The sequence below is a fragment of the Penicillium taxi genome (assembly GCF_028828555.1).
Source record: "Penicillium taxi strain IBT 34144 chromosome Unknown utg000003l_segment0_segment0, whole genome shotgun sequence".
Lineage (NCBI taxonomy): Eukaryota > Fungi > Ascomycota > Eurotiomycetes > Eurotiales > Aspergillaceae > Penicillium > Penicillium taxi.
The window spans coordinates 2,161,628-2,176,933 of record NW_026643205.1 but is presented as its reverse complement, the minus strand read 5'-3'; the positions used below and the strand labels follow the sequence as shown (position 1 = coordinate 2,176,933).

Here is a 15,306-nt window from a genome sequence, read left to right as displayed (position 1 = left end):
CCAATTTCTGTTCTCCAAAATGGATGGGTATATATTATTTTTTGGCAAGCGGAAGCGTACTTGCATGTGCCCAAGTGGTATCTAGAATATAAATACAAGCTAGACCTCACAGTTCCGGGGCCGATTATCAGTTCGACCACCCGCAATCTGCGGCGCAGCCGTAAGATCCTCAACGACATCAGGCCCTTCAAACTTCCCAACAATCCATAAGATATACTCATACTGAGCAACGGGCACACGACGTCCCTGACGACGATACCGTACAACTCCAGCATGATACATAGCCCTGACCAAAGATGGGTGCACAGGGCCACCATGTCTCCTTAGATAGTCATAGAGCCAGTGGATGAGGTGGTAAGATCTGGAAGGCGTCAATTGCTCGCAGCAGGAGAAAGCAACTGCCAGTTGATGAATCAATTCGACGGCATCGTGAGGATCCGGGCATTCGCTAGTCCGGGGTCCAGCGTGGTAGCGTACGAGGACCTTTTCGTCAGGGTGGGGAATGGGCACCCAGGCTTTGTGTAGGCATATTTTCATTGGTGTATGGTTGCGGAGGAGTCTAATGAGCGACCAGACACTTTCTGAGTCGCCGGTTCTAGCGAGGTGGAGAAGGTTCTCTGCGGCTGCAGGGCTCGTCAGGTCTATGCGGCGGAGCATTTGCTCGTAGCTTCCAGTGAACAAGACTCGGATCCCTTTATAGTTTGATGGGTTTGCCCAGACATCCTCCAGGGATGTCTGTGCGGTTTCAAGTCGCTCGAGGGTTTTGCGGGTTGTTTTTGTGATTAGTTTCTTCAGCTTGAGGTCAACCGCCAGCAGAAGAAGATGATTATATGGAAGATCTAGATTGTGAATTCCACACATGAAATCTGCGAGAAAGGACCCATTCTTCTTCTGGGTTGTTTCTTCGTAGAGGTTGAGAAGGGACAGAATTGGACGATCAGTTGTCCTAGGGCTCTGGTTGTACATAGGGCCTGAGGCTCGACATAGAGAGCGCAGGCACCATATGCGCAATATTATCAAGTCTTGTGTTAACTGACTCATGGAGTTGGTAGTTTGTCGTGAAGATTCGAGAGAGGGAATGGATGTATATGACCACACTTGAGCAGCTCCAATGGAGGGATTTGTCACCTTCAATAAACAATCTCGCCACAGCTCAAGAAGTTGGTTCCGGCCTTCTGTCCCTTCATGAGAAAAGACCAGCCGCTCGGTAACATCAATGATACAATTGGCGGCACAATCTGCGTTGAGCTCGTTCAAGAGCATGCTGGGGCATGGAAGAGTGATATCTGTAGCAGACGCATCCGTATTTTCCAGCCATGTCAAAATCAAGGCTGAGGGCCATTGGCTGTCAGATTTTGCACCATGCGTCTCAATGATAATTTCTGCAGCAAAGCGAAAACTGCGTATGCTGAGAAGCTGCTCAAGCCAGTTATCCACAAATGCTTTGTCCAAGTCGCGATAACCGAGAATTTTGCAAGTGCCAATAGCTTTCCATAGAGCGCGATAATGTTTCAATAATGAACGTTGATCCCACGTCCCCAGCGTCTTTTTTCTCTCAATGATGATATTTGGTAGTGTTTTCACAATCAGGCAAATTTCATCCATTGACACCAGTCCCAATTCCAGTGCGCGATTAACCGCATTGAGTACGGCAATTCGGTATGAACGTTTTGTTTTTGTTTGAACGAGCCACTCGACGGCAGCAAAATAATTTCCAGAGCCCCGTGTATTCAAAAATGGGTCATCCAGGAATCGGATAACTTGCGTAGGGTTTGCCGCGGAGCGTGAAAGTAATGACTTGAATATCTGCCGGCTATATGCAGGCTCGCGTTGGAGATCAATTCCTAACTGACGAGCATGATCTCTAGCATCGTCTAATTTCCAGTCCTCACTTTGCAGAAATTGGTCGAATGCTTCGTCCTTAGTTGGATGCATCGACTCGTGTACTGTCAGTGGGGAGTTTCTGAACATATGCGAGTTGATGGAGTCGGGATTGTGATCGTAAAAGGACAGAGGAACTTCAAATGTACCAAGATTATCATCTTTCGGAAAGTCAGCTTCTCAATTACACTCCTCTTATCAGATTTTTCACGTACCTTGACCGAGATGTGTTCTCTGCCACGAGTGGTCGGTCCATTTCATATGCTCTTTCCCATTGCGACCAAACAAACACGCGATGTCCTCAGCCGAAGCACCTCCAATACCGGCCAGATCTGTATTCCTCCGTCTTGCAAGACGCCTTCGAGCCTCTAAAGGGCCAGGGACGCAGCTACCATGGCGTCGCTGGCCATTGGCGAAGCGACGGAAGGTCGCGGCGAGTAAGTCATCACTTATCCACAGATGATCGAGGGTTAAAGCAGTTGGTGACTTAACAGCATGCCGGTAGGCATGTCTACCGAAAGACATCAGTCAAAAAGTGGCATATGCGAGCCAATTGCAGAATGAAAATGGACGCCTCGCGGACTTTGGCTGCAGCTTCGTCTCCGGAACAGATCTTGGCATTTGGTGACTAAGCGTGCCGCCCATTGAGCATCATTTTGTTACTAAGGCAACTTCAACCTGTCATGCGCGTTCAGGAGTTGCTCGAAAGACTTTACTCTAAAGGCCTTGCTCGACACATCAAGATTGAAGAACACCCCGTTAAATTCCCATAGGCTTTTGCTATGCTATAGGCACTAATAAGGTAAGCTAATGGCCAATATTAGCCGATTTTCGCTCTAGGCCTCTTTACTTAGGGCTTATAATCTTCGAAGAGACTACCTCGGCATGTCTCGGTGTGATCGGCTCAAGATTATAACTTATCCATGCACTATGATCAACATATTGAGCCCTGTCAGATAAATATTGATATTGTAGGGAAAAGCGGCTCAGGGTTTTGAATGCGGTTTGGTTACAAAAAATACCACAATACTAGTCATTTCATTCATACTATGATCCAACATCCCCTATTTACCTAGGTACCTAGGTACTTTAAGATACTCAGACCAGAGCAATGTAATTCAAAAAGACCTAGATTTCCCCATGCGCCGATGCAATGCATATGTTACCCGCAAATGGTGTATCTCATGCCAATCATCTCAGCAAAGAAATTATCGAATAGTGCAATTGAACGTGTCGTAGCCGCCAAGAGGGGGACAGTCATGTCATAGCCTCATTTTCAATGTTTTAGAGTGGTTTCCTGCCCGTAACAACAAATAAATTGTTATAGGCATGCACGTTCCGATCCTGAATGCTCTTTCTCACGTCAACAAGGAAGACTTCAATCTCCGGTTTTGACCAACCCAGAGCAAGAAAAGGCTTATAAGACCAGCCAGATAAAGCCTCAAGCCAGTTTGTCTCCATATATCGACCAATTTCCTTCCATTTTTTGTCTTCTGGCCAAGGATTGGTGGGAACTTTGTATACCCGTTGTTCAATATCCTCAAATCCTATTTCCTTCATCCACTTCTCAAGCCGATTTGCAATTCGAAACTGTCGTGCGGGCTCGATCTCTTCACTTGAGCGCTTGTTGAGATCATACCAGTCGTGGAGGGCAAATTCGCTGTATCCATCTGGATTTTCAGGCGGCATGGTGCTATCGTCGCATTTTGGTTTCGGGTCTACCTCATGGCATTCAATATATGCGCCGGGTTTGAGGTGTTTATATGCCTTTTGTAAAAGAGATTTGAAGGATGGAATAGAACCTGATAGGTGTCCCATGTGAATGTAATCAAAGTGGTCTGTATCCCAGAGCCACTCGTCCTCTGTGGCATCGTCGATTAGAAAGTGGACGTTCTCTGGAACTTCTGTTGGTTGTACTGGTGACAGATCCGTTCCTGTGATTGTGGCATTTGGAAACAGAGATGCTGCAATGTAAGAAAAGAGCAGTTGTAAGTTAAGGAGGTTTTCAATGTTATGTCTGCTTGGTTGTTGTACGGCAACTTACCCATTTCTATAGCCCATAGGCCAGAGCCAGTCCCTACGTCCAGTATTTGCTGGGGCTCCTCAAGAGGAACAAAAAAGATCTTTTCTTCAAAGATCAATTTGCACATATGATGTTGGAGTTCCATACGCTCAAGCTCTTGCTCATCGTTGGGATAAGGATAGGCTAAAAAGACAATCAGAATTTGCTTCCAATGTTCGTGGCCAGTGCTAGAATCGCAAACATACCTCCTTCATGGTACTTGTGATACCGTCTTCCATTCTCAATCGGGTAGTCTGTTACACTGTCCGTAAGTGACTGCGTGTCACTGGCCATATAAGTTAGCATGGTTCTCATGTACTATAAGATCATAGATTATTACCATTCACTATTTGGCTCCTGGATATTCTCTATTAGTACATATTCAGAAAGAAGTAGAAGAAAGACAAGTCAAAGATAGGTGGATCGAAACTCACAGTACTCATGTTGATCCCCTTCTTATATCCGGTGGGACCTCCCGGGACGGTAAGAACTTGACAAGCCAGCGTGGAGGATACTGGGACGGGGAGGATAGATGTGAAGCTCCAACCCGGAATGTTGTTTAGAAAAAACTTAACAAAACCCTGGAAAAAAGCTAGGAAACGAGCGAGCTTAAAGCTAAACCTTCCAGGGACTGAATCCTACACCAATATACCGTAGGTAGTGTGTAAAGGGCGGGGAGCTAGTACCTAGTGAGTGCGCGAAGGAACCGACGAGAATTGGTAATACTCCATCTTAGGTTCCACTCTGCATCAACACAAGCACCAAGAGCAGCAAATATCGTGGAGAAAGGGCAAATAGCAAGATTCAGGCAAGATTCAGACTCTAATTCTGATTCAAAAGAAAGATGAGGAAGGGGAGGAGAGAGTGGGGGGAAAGAAGTTCTGGGAGTGAGCCCGACAGCTTGGATTAAGTTATAATTTGGCAGTGCGGGAAGACGATCCGGTTAACTATAAATCAGTTTACTTTGAGCTGCTGGAAAAGGTGGGATCGACATTAATAATTTCGTAGAGAAAAATAGACCTTGGCAGCCGGGGGGATGAAGTGGAGTACAAATTGCATGGGGTACCGAGTTGGAAATATACCGGACACATACCATGAATATCGTCGGTTTCTCTAGGCGCTTGGGGCGGGGCGATGAAATAAATTCAGTTTTAAGGCAAATCCTCTGTCAGGGGAAATAACGAAATAATAAAAGAAGAACTGGGGAAGATACGACATGGTATATTTTAGCTGAAGAATACGTATAAGATACGGCGATACTTAGGTATACGATATAAGTATAACGCACATTCTATTTGTTATAAGAGCGGACTATACTCGGTATGGATATGATTCAGTTCTGGGCAGTACTTCGGCTACTACGGCTACTACTACATTGACCAGGTAATTCCTGCAAAATAAATATCTTACTGATCAGACACGTTTTTGGCAAAAGCCTGGACCTAGCAGGAATATTATCCAATGATGGTGGATACCAACGTACCAGCGGGCTGGATATTTGCAACCAGTCCACATGGGCCGCTTCACCCTTAATGCATCGAATTTTACGGGTTTCCATAATCAACACTCTTGCATGGGCAAGATATTTGCAAGGGTTATGATATTCCAAAAAGCCACAGGTTCATCTCGTTCCCGTAAATGAGAGTAAGGTAATAGTAAAACATCAAGGTTTATCTCTGATAGACCCGAATGGAGACAGCCCCGCAGTGATTGAGCCCGGACGTGGAAAAGGTGGAAAAGGTGGACAGTACAAGTGCGGACATGGTGGAGCAAAAGGTTTATGGCATGACAGCACTATTCAAGCTTAGAATTTCACCTATTTCCTTTTTCTTTCTTTTTTCTTTTTTCTTTTTTTCTTTTTTCTTTTTTTCTTTTTTTTTTTTTCTCTCTCTCTCTCTCTCTCTTTTTATTGGGCTGTTCCCTGTTCCCTTCCAGCATACTAGTATTAAGATGTTTGTTAGCATTACGGAGAAATTGCCCCTCCGGAAGAATAGCTTATCCTCCGCTGGCACATTCCAGTTGGCCAAGTTGATATGTCAGAATTCAAGCCCTAACCGGAACAATCTAGAACACCTAAATGTTTCATTTATTATTTCATTATTATTATTATCATTATCATTATTATTTCCTTTTCTCTTTTCCCTTTTCCCTTTTCTGGAATTCTTGATCTAAAGTCGGCTTACATTCAAAGTTAAATTAAAATTAGAACTGACTTGAATGCCCGACAAAAGAAAGTTCCCATGTAGGGCAGAGGGGGATTATGAGAGATCTCAGAGAAAAGCGAAATGATGGAAATAATAACTCGGTGTTTGCCTTTTTAGACCTCGGGCTCCTTCGTATGTACTTTTGCCCATTCTCCTGAAAGTACACGATTTTTACCAGCACCGAGTAGTTAAATTGTCGATCTAAACTTAAACGAAGCTGGCCAGAACAACGATATTTCCCAAGTTTGAAGTTGACTTACACAAGTAAACTACTCCATACCATAACTAGCTAGGGTCCGTTAGATAAGGGGTTAGTGGTTCACTGGGAACAACGGCGTACCCAGTAACCAGATTTCAGGATATGGCCGGATACTAACTGTTGCATAATGAACCCTGTCCAAAAATACCCGAGTTGCCAGTTCATCGGGAATCCCGAATCCCATCCACAGGGGTCTTAGCAGTTGGACGAGTCAACGCATTGTGATGCTGACCCGCCTTGCTGGGTATGTTGTCCGGGGTGTACCATAGTGTCGGGACGCAACTGCAACGCACGGATTTTCTACTCCGTACTTTTCTCTTCTTTTCTTTTTTATTCCTGGTTGATTCCATAACGCTTCTGCAGGCAGATTTGCAGATTCTCGACAGCCTATGACTTCACTTATTCTGTCCTTATTTTTTTTTTTTTTTTTTCTTGGCAGCGACCGAGGATTTCCGTGGTGGATACTAATGTAATACCCAACTAGACGGTGTAAGGTCAAACTTCCTTCTGTAAGATGGAATAAGGCTGAATAAAAAACCTGGTTCGGTGATTCAAGAACAGTGGTACCGCATATCGGTTCATTCTAAGGTTTCCAAGGCTTTCTGGTGTAAAATACAAGAAGGATCATATCCTTGTATACTTCGAGTTTAGGTTAACCTTACACAACTCATGGTTGAGATCAGATAAAATTTTGCAGATCTTGTTGACTAAACCATGTGGTGTCATGTAAAATATTACTGCAACAGAGTCCTGGGATTTTAAAATGTTGGACGGAGTATGACTCCGTACTCCGGAGCAGGTAACCAGCCACTTAGGGTAAACATTAATGCAGTACGGAGTAACGATGAAATAAAAAATAAATAAAAAACCAACCTCTCATATCAATTTTTACAAACTAAAACGAGGCTACGTGGCTCGCAAAAGAGGATCCCACGATGGTATGATAGACCGTTCCAGGGAAATGTGGACGGATATCATCCCCACAAATAGGATTGGAGATAGTACACCATACTTACCTGTGGCTTCTTTATCAAACTCAATGGCGATATCTATTTAGGTAACTAAGTACCTACATGTAGTATCTAGGTATATTGACTGCTAAATAGTTGGTATGTAGATGTAGGAGACGAACGACTCAAATATTTGGTAGAGTACCTAAACAGGCATTGCTGATGATCGGCAATGGAGTCCCACACAATTATCTTGCAATTACAAAGTGAAAAAAACATCCCAAAGAGACTAGCCAAAGTACCCAAACCAAAACTCGGAGTGACGCAATCGTTAAAATTAAAGAGAGAGAAAAAAAGACAAAAGAAGAATTTGATTTGGAATCTCCTACTTCTTACCTACTGCCGGTCATTACTCCTTTGACTTCGTAGGTACAAAGTAGAGAATTCTAGACCAATCAGTAAACTTCTAAGTAGACAGATATGCATGAAACTTGTGTTCGAGCCGTGTCAACTGCAGCAAAGAATGGAGTGTAAGGGCTACTTGATAAGCGAGTTGCCCGAGAGGACAACAAGCGGTCTGAGGCTTAATATTGGTGCATTTACATTAATCTTCAGAATACTCGCTATTGTCGATGCCTCTAGTTTTCATAGTAAATACTTAGCAAAACGATTGAGTGTGTTGTTTCTGATAGAAGGGGCTTTGACCATTATAAAAATTGCACAGCAGAGTAAACATCACAGCTAAGCCTTAGAACTTCCTGTAAAGTCGGAAGAAAGCAAGCCCTAGACTGGGGTCGGAGGCTCGGGACCCAATGAGATACCTGGGTGAGCTAGCATGACTCGTGTTGCAGTCAATTTGATTACTTGAGTCCCAAATAAAGTGAATGGAGAGAAATTTACTTGGCATACACCTAGGTAGCTTCACCAACCTTGAAAGTCATATAAAATATACCTAGGTAGACTTCTGCCTACGATAACATCTAATTGGGCCTTTCCTGTGCTATCTCATCCTGCTTTCCCTCGCTTGGTAGGGTAGAGCTACCCCAAGCCTTACGAGTGGATCGTTTATTGATCATCTTCGGGTTTGAATCTGACCCGGTCTCTCGGTTTCGCACTTCTAATCTGTCCACATCTAAAGCCTTCTGCCCCGCATCGCAATCTTGGGTGCGTATCATATATGCAGATCGTCATCTCATAGGCTCTCTACCCTGCTGGTTAGGATGGATATAATACCAAGTCGGTTAGCTTCCATCCAATAACAGAAGGGAACGTTAATGTAAGATTCGCTTCGACATGGTTCTGGATGAGCTAAGCCAACGGAATGATGTCGTATTAGTGACGCGTTTGCGCATTGCTTACTCCCGAGGTCAGTAGTTTCTTAACTTCTGTGCCCTTTGAACTGCTCAACCTTTTTCCCGCGGTATGTCTAATTCTGGACCTCTGGACTTCGCACAGGCCTTCTAGAATGAAGATTTTCAAGGTTTCTCGACCGGTCTCCCGAGTTCCCCTATCTGACGTGGATTATTAATAAGAAACTCATGTGGAGTTACAGGCATTCAAAACCCCCAAGAATCTGAAATGTGAAGTTGTCTCCGATATACTTCACTACAAAGAAGGAGTGCACAATCAGGCATATCTTGAATAGAGAAATCCGCTGGACGGGAGCCTCTAACTATGCAAATTTCTGGCATATGGACTTGCCTCACATCACATTATCCGCGATAAATTTCGTGAAATTTATGAAAAGTTAGTGGAGTGTGATTGTCTATCCTGTAGAAATGAGTCAAATGACCTACCATAAGTCATTTCAGATGCACTTTCAGGATATAAGACTTCGGGGATAACTTTGGAGTTGTTAGAAGGCTGAGCATTGTCACTGCCCCGGTGTAAATAATGATTAAAAACTATTAATAGTTAACAAAAGATAGATCAAGGGCCATGATTAATGAATATCCGCTACTCACCAGGATGGCTTGACAGAAATATCTCTTATCTCTGCCCATAGGCTTAGCGTACGTCGTCTATGAGAAGTTGAATCCGGGGAATACAAAACCAACTTCCTAATTAGGAATAGCACGGCTTCGTCGGATAAGTATAATTCCGATGACCGATATCTGCTATGACGCACCTTACAATCTGACATCTTTATCTACCTTTCTCATCGATCCCACGCGTTTTTATCACAACTTCATATTTTCCCTCGCAATTGACGCGCTTTTCAGTATCGAGCTGTAGATATAACCCAAAATCATTCATGTGAACATGAACTAGATATGTCACGCCGTTTTCCAGTCCGCCCCTCGAGGGGCAGGACAACTCGTCGTCAGGCATCCAAAGAAGACGAGATCCCCGATGTTTACCAGGAGATGCTAGAAGAAGCCGAAAAAAGATACCCCGAACAATTTCGCCCAGATGGCCCGGGCTCACAAGCACAAGTCAGACGCAAGAGATACAAGCCTCAAATTTCAACAGATGGCGCAGCAGATAAAATAGAATCAGATGAATCAGACGTGGAGTGGGAAGACGTCACAATACCCACTCCTGCCGTTATATCTACAGGAGTTTCAGTTGTTGAATCTGCAGGAGGCTCGGCCGTTGCATCTAGAGGAGACGATGAAATTCTCGCCATAGATCTTGTTCCGGGGTCTGAGAGTCAGCAGAACATTCAGAAGCGGAAACAGCAGAGGCAGAAACGGGCCACTCAATACGAGAAGAACCTGCGTATTGAGTTCCACAAACTTCATGTGCTTTGTCTCGTGGGTCATGTGAGTCTTCGAAACAATTGGTGTAACAGCCGAGCATTGAAGGTGTGTATTAATCTATTCTCGCTCCATTACGATTGACTGACCTATATCTAGCTTTTTTTGAGTCCGCTAAATACCGAGATGAACAAGATGTTTCTAAATTCCCAGGAAAAAAATTGGGCTTTCCATCTTGAGGTCCAACATTTCATCAGACACCTGAAAGTAGCAGTGAAAAAGCTCGTTGAGCTATTTAGGGTGACGAAGTCAGGTTTGACTCGAGCTGAGTGGGCCGAAAATGATATTCAGTTGACGAAGAGAGAAGTACGCCCAAGCCTACATTTTGTCCTAGTTGATAGCTAATACCTATATAGCAGGCGATACTCGCCCATACAGAGAATTTCGAGGACAAAAAAGCGTTCATATCGCAGGCTCAACTTGGGTTTGGATCCCGCGACTTCATCGCCCAGCTCCTTTGTGCTCTCCTACGCGATGCTGGCGTTAAAACAAGACTGGTATGCTCGCTGCAAGCCTTGTCAATTTCGTCTACCCAATCCAAAGTCACTAGTTTTCATACACAGAAAAAGTGCGACAATACGCCCCCTTCCTCAATTTCATTAACTCAGCCATCACGAGTGCAGAGGCCTGGGCGATCAACAATTTTTTCACGCACCGCATTGCCTTCACGCCCCGCAATGCCCTCACGCCCCTCTACTGAACCCGGTGTGTCGCTCATCTGACCCTACATATCTGCCGTTTTCTATTTCCTAAAACTAACTTCCACAGTACTCACTTCACGTCCTGCAGACTCAGAGTACCCGGTGTTTTGGGTGGAAGTGTTCGATAAAACATCAAAGAAATGGATGCCAATCGATCCATTTTCGAAAGATTGGACATGGAGCGTGGGATCTTTTGAACCTCCTGCTACGCATGCGCTGAACAAGATGTCTTACGTAGTTGCCTTCGATGAGGATGGCTCCGCTAAGGATGTTACAAAACGTTATGCGAAAGCTTTTAACACCAGAACCTTTCAATATAGGGTGGAATCTACGCCTGGTGGAGAAGAATGGTGGAATAATGTTATGAACCACTACAAGAAGCCACTTCCCGACGAACACAGCGAGGCGGAAGACATCCAGATGGCAGAGAAGGTAGCAGCAGAGCCTATGCCAACCAGTTACGAAGGCTTCAGAAAACACCCCATCTTCGTCCTCGAGCGTGATCTGAAGGAACACGAAGTTGTATACCCCAAAACTTCTTCCTCGATTTTCTCATTTAAAGAAAAACAGATGCCTGTATATCGCCGCGCCAATGTGCACACCGTGAAGAGTCCTGAAAATTGGTTTCATCTCGGACGCGTGGTGAAAGAAGGACAAACTCCTCTCAAAGACAATAAGCGCATCAAAAGTGGAGAGCCACTGGGATTCTGTCGCATTCCATGGTTGCGCACGCCCACGCCTGGACTCTATGCGGAGTGGCAGACTGATATCTACCAGCCACCACCAGTGGTAGATGGAAAAATACCTACAAATGACTATGGGAATGTAGACTTGTACGTCTCGAGCATGGTGCCGTCTGGAGGGTTGCATATCAGCGACCCCAATGCGCGTCAAGCGGCGAAAATTCTCGGAATTCACAGCGCACAGGCAGTCATCGGGTTTAACCACTCCTCTCGACATCAGTCAACGCCGATCCTCGCAGGTATTGTTATTGCTTCAGAGTATCGAGAAGCTCTTGAAGAAGTTTTGATTGCTATGAAAGACGATCAACTCCAAAAATCGACTCAGGACAAAACCAACATCGCCCTTCAAGCCTGGCGTGACCTCCTTTTGAAACTTCGAATCCGAGAAAAAGTCAAAGCCTACGCCAGCGAAGATGAAGACAGCAACGTTTCTTTATCTGATGAAGATATGGATGATGTTTACAATGTTGAAGAAGCCGATGTTGACGATGCTGAAGAGGTTGAAAAAGCCGATAATGCCGGTGGGGGATTTCTCTCAGAACAGGGTTCAAGGTCCCGTCGACTATCTGTTACTCCCTGGCAACATTTTGAATTGAAAGTGGTTCCAAACGAGCCCAAAATTGACACTATGGATAACTCAGACACAGTGCCTCTGGAACCTATCATCCGCCCTGACTCTCCTACTGTCTCTCTGCCTGACTCCCCTATCGTCTCCCGCCAGGGTCCTCTTGATCCTAGTTCCCCAAATTCGATTACGACCCCAGCTTCAGTTTCAGCCTGGGCTTCGGCTTCAGAAGACGACGTTCCAGACTGGCTACTTTGAATGAACCTACGATTGTATTAACGAACTTGTACTAGTCACGAATTATGTAATATTAACCACTATCACCAATAGTTATTCTACCAGATATCAACACTTTGTTGGACCGTTTGATTAGATCAGTCCTACTAGTTATGAATTTTTCAATGTATTACATGTAAATATCCGTTTAAGCTCCCACTCACTATCCTATCTGAAAAAGTATCTGGTTTGAAAATTGCAAGGTTGTTTCAACTTGCCTGACGTTTCCCAAAGTAATATTTAGCTATCTTCCAATGATTCATGGGGTGACTATCTGGTTATGAAGCACTTTCAATAAAGAGAATCCCTACCCGAGACCATAATAAATATGATAAATCTCAATGTTATACTTCAACAACCAGGGTTTTGGTGAATATCACATCCTAGACACTTACAAATACAAATACAAATTTTTGAGGTATAGATGGAAGAGACAAATTTTGGTATTGTAATAATATGATTATTTGATTTGGGTTGCCAAAAAAAACTCTTACATTCTTCTCAAAATTCTAATCAGCTGAAGTTACTAGCAAGTACGGCGTACGCTTTATCGAACATACGTTACTAAGATAACATTGAGATTTATGATACTTAAAATGGGTATTTACTTGAACTGATTATTTAAAATAACTATTGAAACGGGAACGCTCTAGGCAGTAAGGTCGGGACGTGCAGATCAATTCAGCCAAAAAAAAACCAACCGCAACCACAAAAGAAAGTTCGATGAAAGTAGGGAGTCAAAAAGTGAAGAGGTGTGTAAAGGTATCCATTCTATAAATATTTATCACAACTTCTAAATAGATAAATAAATGATATAACTCGGTTCTGCCGCCTCAGACCGCCTTCCTGGTTCACTACGTACTGCATAGGGCTCCCCACACTATGTAAAGTTAGATTGATCACGTGTTGGCGCGTTCTGACGCGATCGCCTCAGGCGCCGACCTTGGAACCACATCATGCCGGGCAATTATCGCTCTATCTATTCGACCTTCATGTTTATCTCCTTAAATCTGCAATGAAGCGCCGCGAAAAAGCTGATGTATCACCAGAAATATCCCGTGATAGATTCCGAACTCCCAAACGACCAAGTTCGCCACCACTATCGAAGACGTCGACAAGCACTATCTCAAAAAGGACAGGATCTCCTCATATTTCAGCATCCACGCGGTGGAAAAGAAGATCTCTTCCAAGCTCAACATCCCAGTCAACACTTACACAAATCGATTTTGTGACTCAGACTACGCAGCCAGATGAAGAGCAGCTCGACTATCTCGATGACATAGCAACGAAAAAGACCAACCCAGTGCGCAAAGATGATGAGTCTGAAGATGATATCAACCTCCAACCACCAAATTTGCCCTTGTCAGGTGTATCCACATTCGAACGATATAATGACCATCCCAAGCGACGAAGACAAAGCCTGGCACCAGCTTTAAATACAAGCAAACGCAAGATCCAAACACCGAAAACAACTCTTGGCAGCAAGGGCAAACGCAAGTCCACAGACAAGTCGTCTACGAAACGCGACAAAACCTTGACGCAAATGGATTTCGTGCGTCGCTACATTACAATAGACGACGATGACGACGATGTGAACTTGAGATATACTCAACTGGCCATGCCCAATGATTTCTCCAGCAAAGCCAAACAACAGCCAACGAGTGAAAAGAAGTCTTCTCTTACCACTCCCGTCCCTCAGCCTGTCAAGCATCATCACAGGACCTATGAAGGAGAACTTGATCTATCCACGGGCGAGCCAATATCCGACCTTGGACAGAGCCAAAGCGCGGATCTAGACAATGCAACCAAGGGTTCATTGAATCCTCCAGTTACACCTAGGAAGTCTCGGAAACTCGAGATTCCATCCTCTCAGTCTCCTGAAAGCCCAGGAATTGCAATAATCACATCGTCACAATTCTGCAGTGCAACTCGTTCCCCTTTAAAACGCAAATCGCCGAATATCACTCATAAACTTGAGAATTGTCACAATGAGGAATCTTCAAGCCCCCAGCAGGATGATGCGCAAGGGCAAGGAAACATGTCACCCTTGCAAAAGCCAACTTCCCGTTCACCCAAGCCGCTTATATCTTCGAGTCAACATCACTATATGTTGGAGCGCACCTCAAACGAACCTTCTGTAACCTCAAAGCCCCAGGGTCTATCACCACATGATTCTGAGTCAAGGCCAAAAATTGGTCCGGGTTCGAGAATGGTGGTCTACGAAACAGATGGAGAGACAGATGAAAGTGACTCTGGAGGTTATTTAAGTGACGACTCGCAAGAAATTCCCTTGCCGAATGCCGAACCTTCTGCGGGGCTAGACTTCGAACACCAATCCGAAACCCTGATGTCTGATTCTTCCGTATTATATCAGAGGATGCATCTGGCTACACAATTCCCCCACGAGCCTATTCCAACCCTGAACACCCAGGGGCTATCGGCTTTGTTCGCCACTCAAGGCAACACTGAATACCTTGAGCCTCTGCCGTTGCAAAGTATAACACAAACCGAGGAAGTAGACCAGACTGAGATTGTGCCAGAGTCGTCTCCAGCTCGAGACGCGGAGAGTAATAAAGGAGAGAGCCAGATTGTGTTCCAGCGACCTCGGGCCCCTGACTCGGTGGTTCAAGTTGAATCGTCTCAGCCCGTCGACCGGAGCCATCAACAAGTGAAGGGGGTTCTATCTCGTAGTCAGCTTCTGACATCGAGTATGATGGATAGTGTTCCTCTACCCCAATTTTGGATGGGAAGCCAAGATAGTGTTGGAGAGCCCTATAGTCTTGACCGGTGATATCAAAGCGTGTAATTTATGAGTTATGATCCTATCACCACATTTATACAGCTGTTACTATCCTAGTGTTTACGATCACTCTTCGTAACTTTCAATAAATTCATCGCTAATTATC

General features: G+C 44.5%; 4 protein-coding genes across 4 annotated transcripts; 2 read left to right on the top strand and 2 right to left on the bottom strand.

Moving 5' to 3' along the window:
- Positions 1 to 99: 99 nt before the first annotated feature.
- Positions 100 to 2,406, bottom strand: N7495_004273 (uncharacterized protein; the record flags this gene model as incomplete). Its single annotated transcript, XM_057206924.1, has 2 exons — positions 100 to 2,042; positions 2,097 to 2,406. The coding sequence occupies 2 exons, from the start codon at positions 2,404 to 2,406 to the stop codon at positions 100 to 102; spliced, it is 2,253 nt and encodes a 750-aa protein (XP_057064604.1).
- A 759-nt stretch (positions 2,407 to 3,165) lies between these two features.
- On the bottom strand, positions 3,166 to 4,237 carry N7495_004272 (class I SAM-dependent methyltransferase; the record flags this gene model as incomplete). Its single annotated transcript, XM_057206923.1, has 3 exons — positions 3,166 to 3,845; positions 3,926 to 4,087; positions 4,150 to 4,237. The coding sequence occupies 3 exons, from the start codon at positions 4,235 to 4,237 to the stop codon at positions 3,166 to 3,168; spliced, it is 930 nt and encodes a 309-aa protein (XP_057064603.1).
- Positions 4,238 to 9,629: 5,392 nt separating this feature from the next.
- On the top strand, positions 9,630 to 12,382 carry N7495_004271 (uncharacterized protein; the record flags this gene model as incomplete). The annotated part of the gene is made up of 4 exons (XM_057206922.1): positions 9,630 to 10,163; positions 10,215 to 10,421; positions 10,472 to 10,820; positions 10,884 to 12,382. 4 exons carry the CDS (start codon positions 9,630 to 9,632, stop codon positions 12,380 to 12,382), a joined length of 2,589 nt encoding a protein of 862 aa, XP_057064602.1.
- Positions 12,383 to 13,415: 1,033 nt separating this feature from the next.
- Positions 13,416 to 15,191, top strand: N7495_004270 (uncharacterized protein; the record flags this gene model as incomplete). Its single annotated transcript, XM_057206921.1, has 1 exon — positions 13,416 to 15,191. One exon carries the CDS (start codon positions 13,416 to 13,418, stop codon positions 15,189 to 15,191), a length of 1,776 nt encoding a protein of 591 aa, XP_057064601.1.
- Between the last annotated feature and the right edge of the window lie 115 nt (positions 15,192 to 15,306).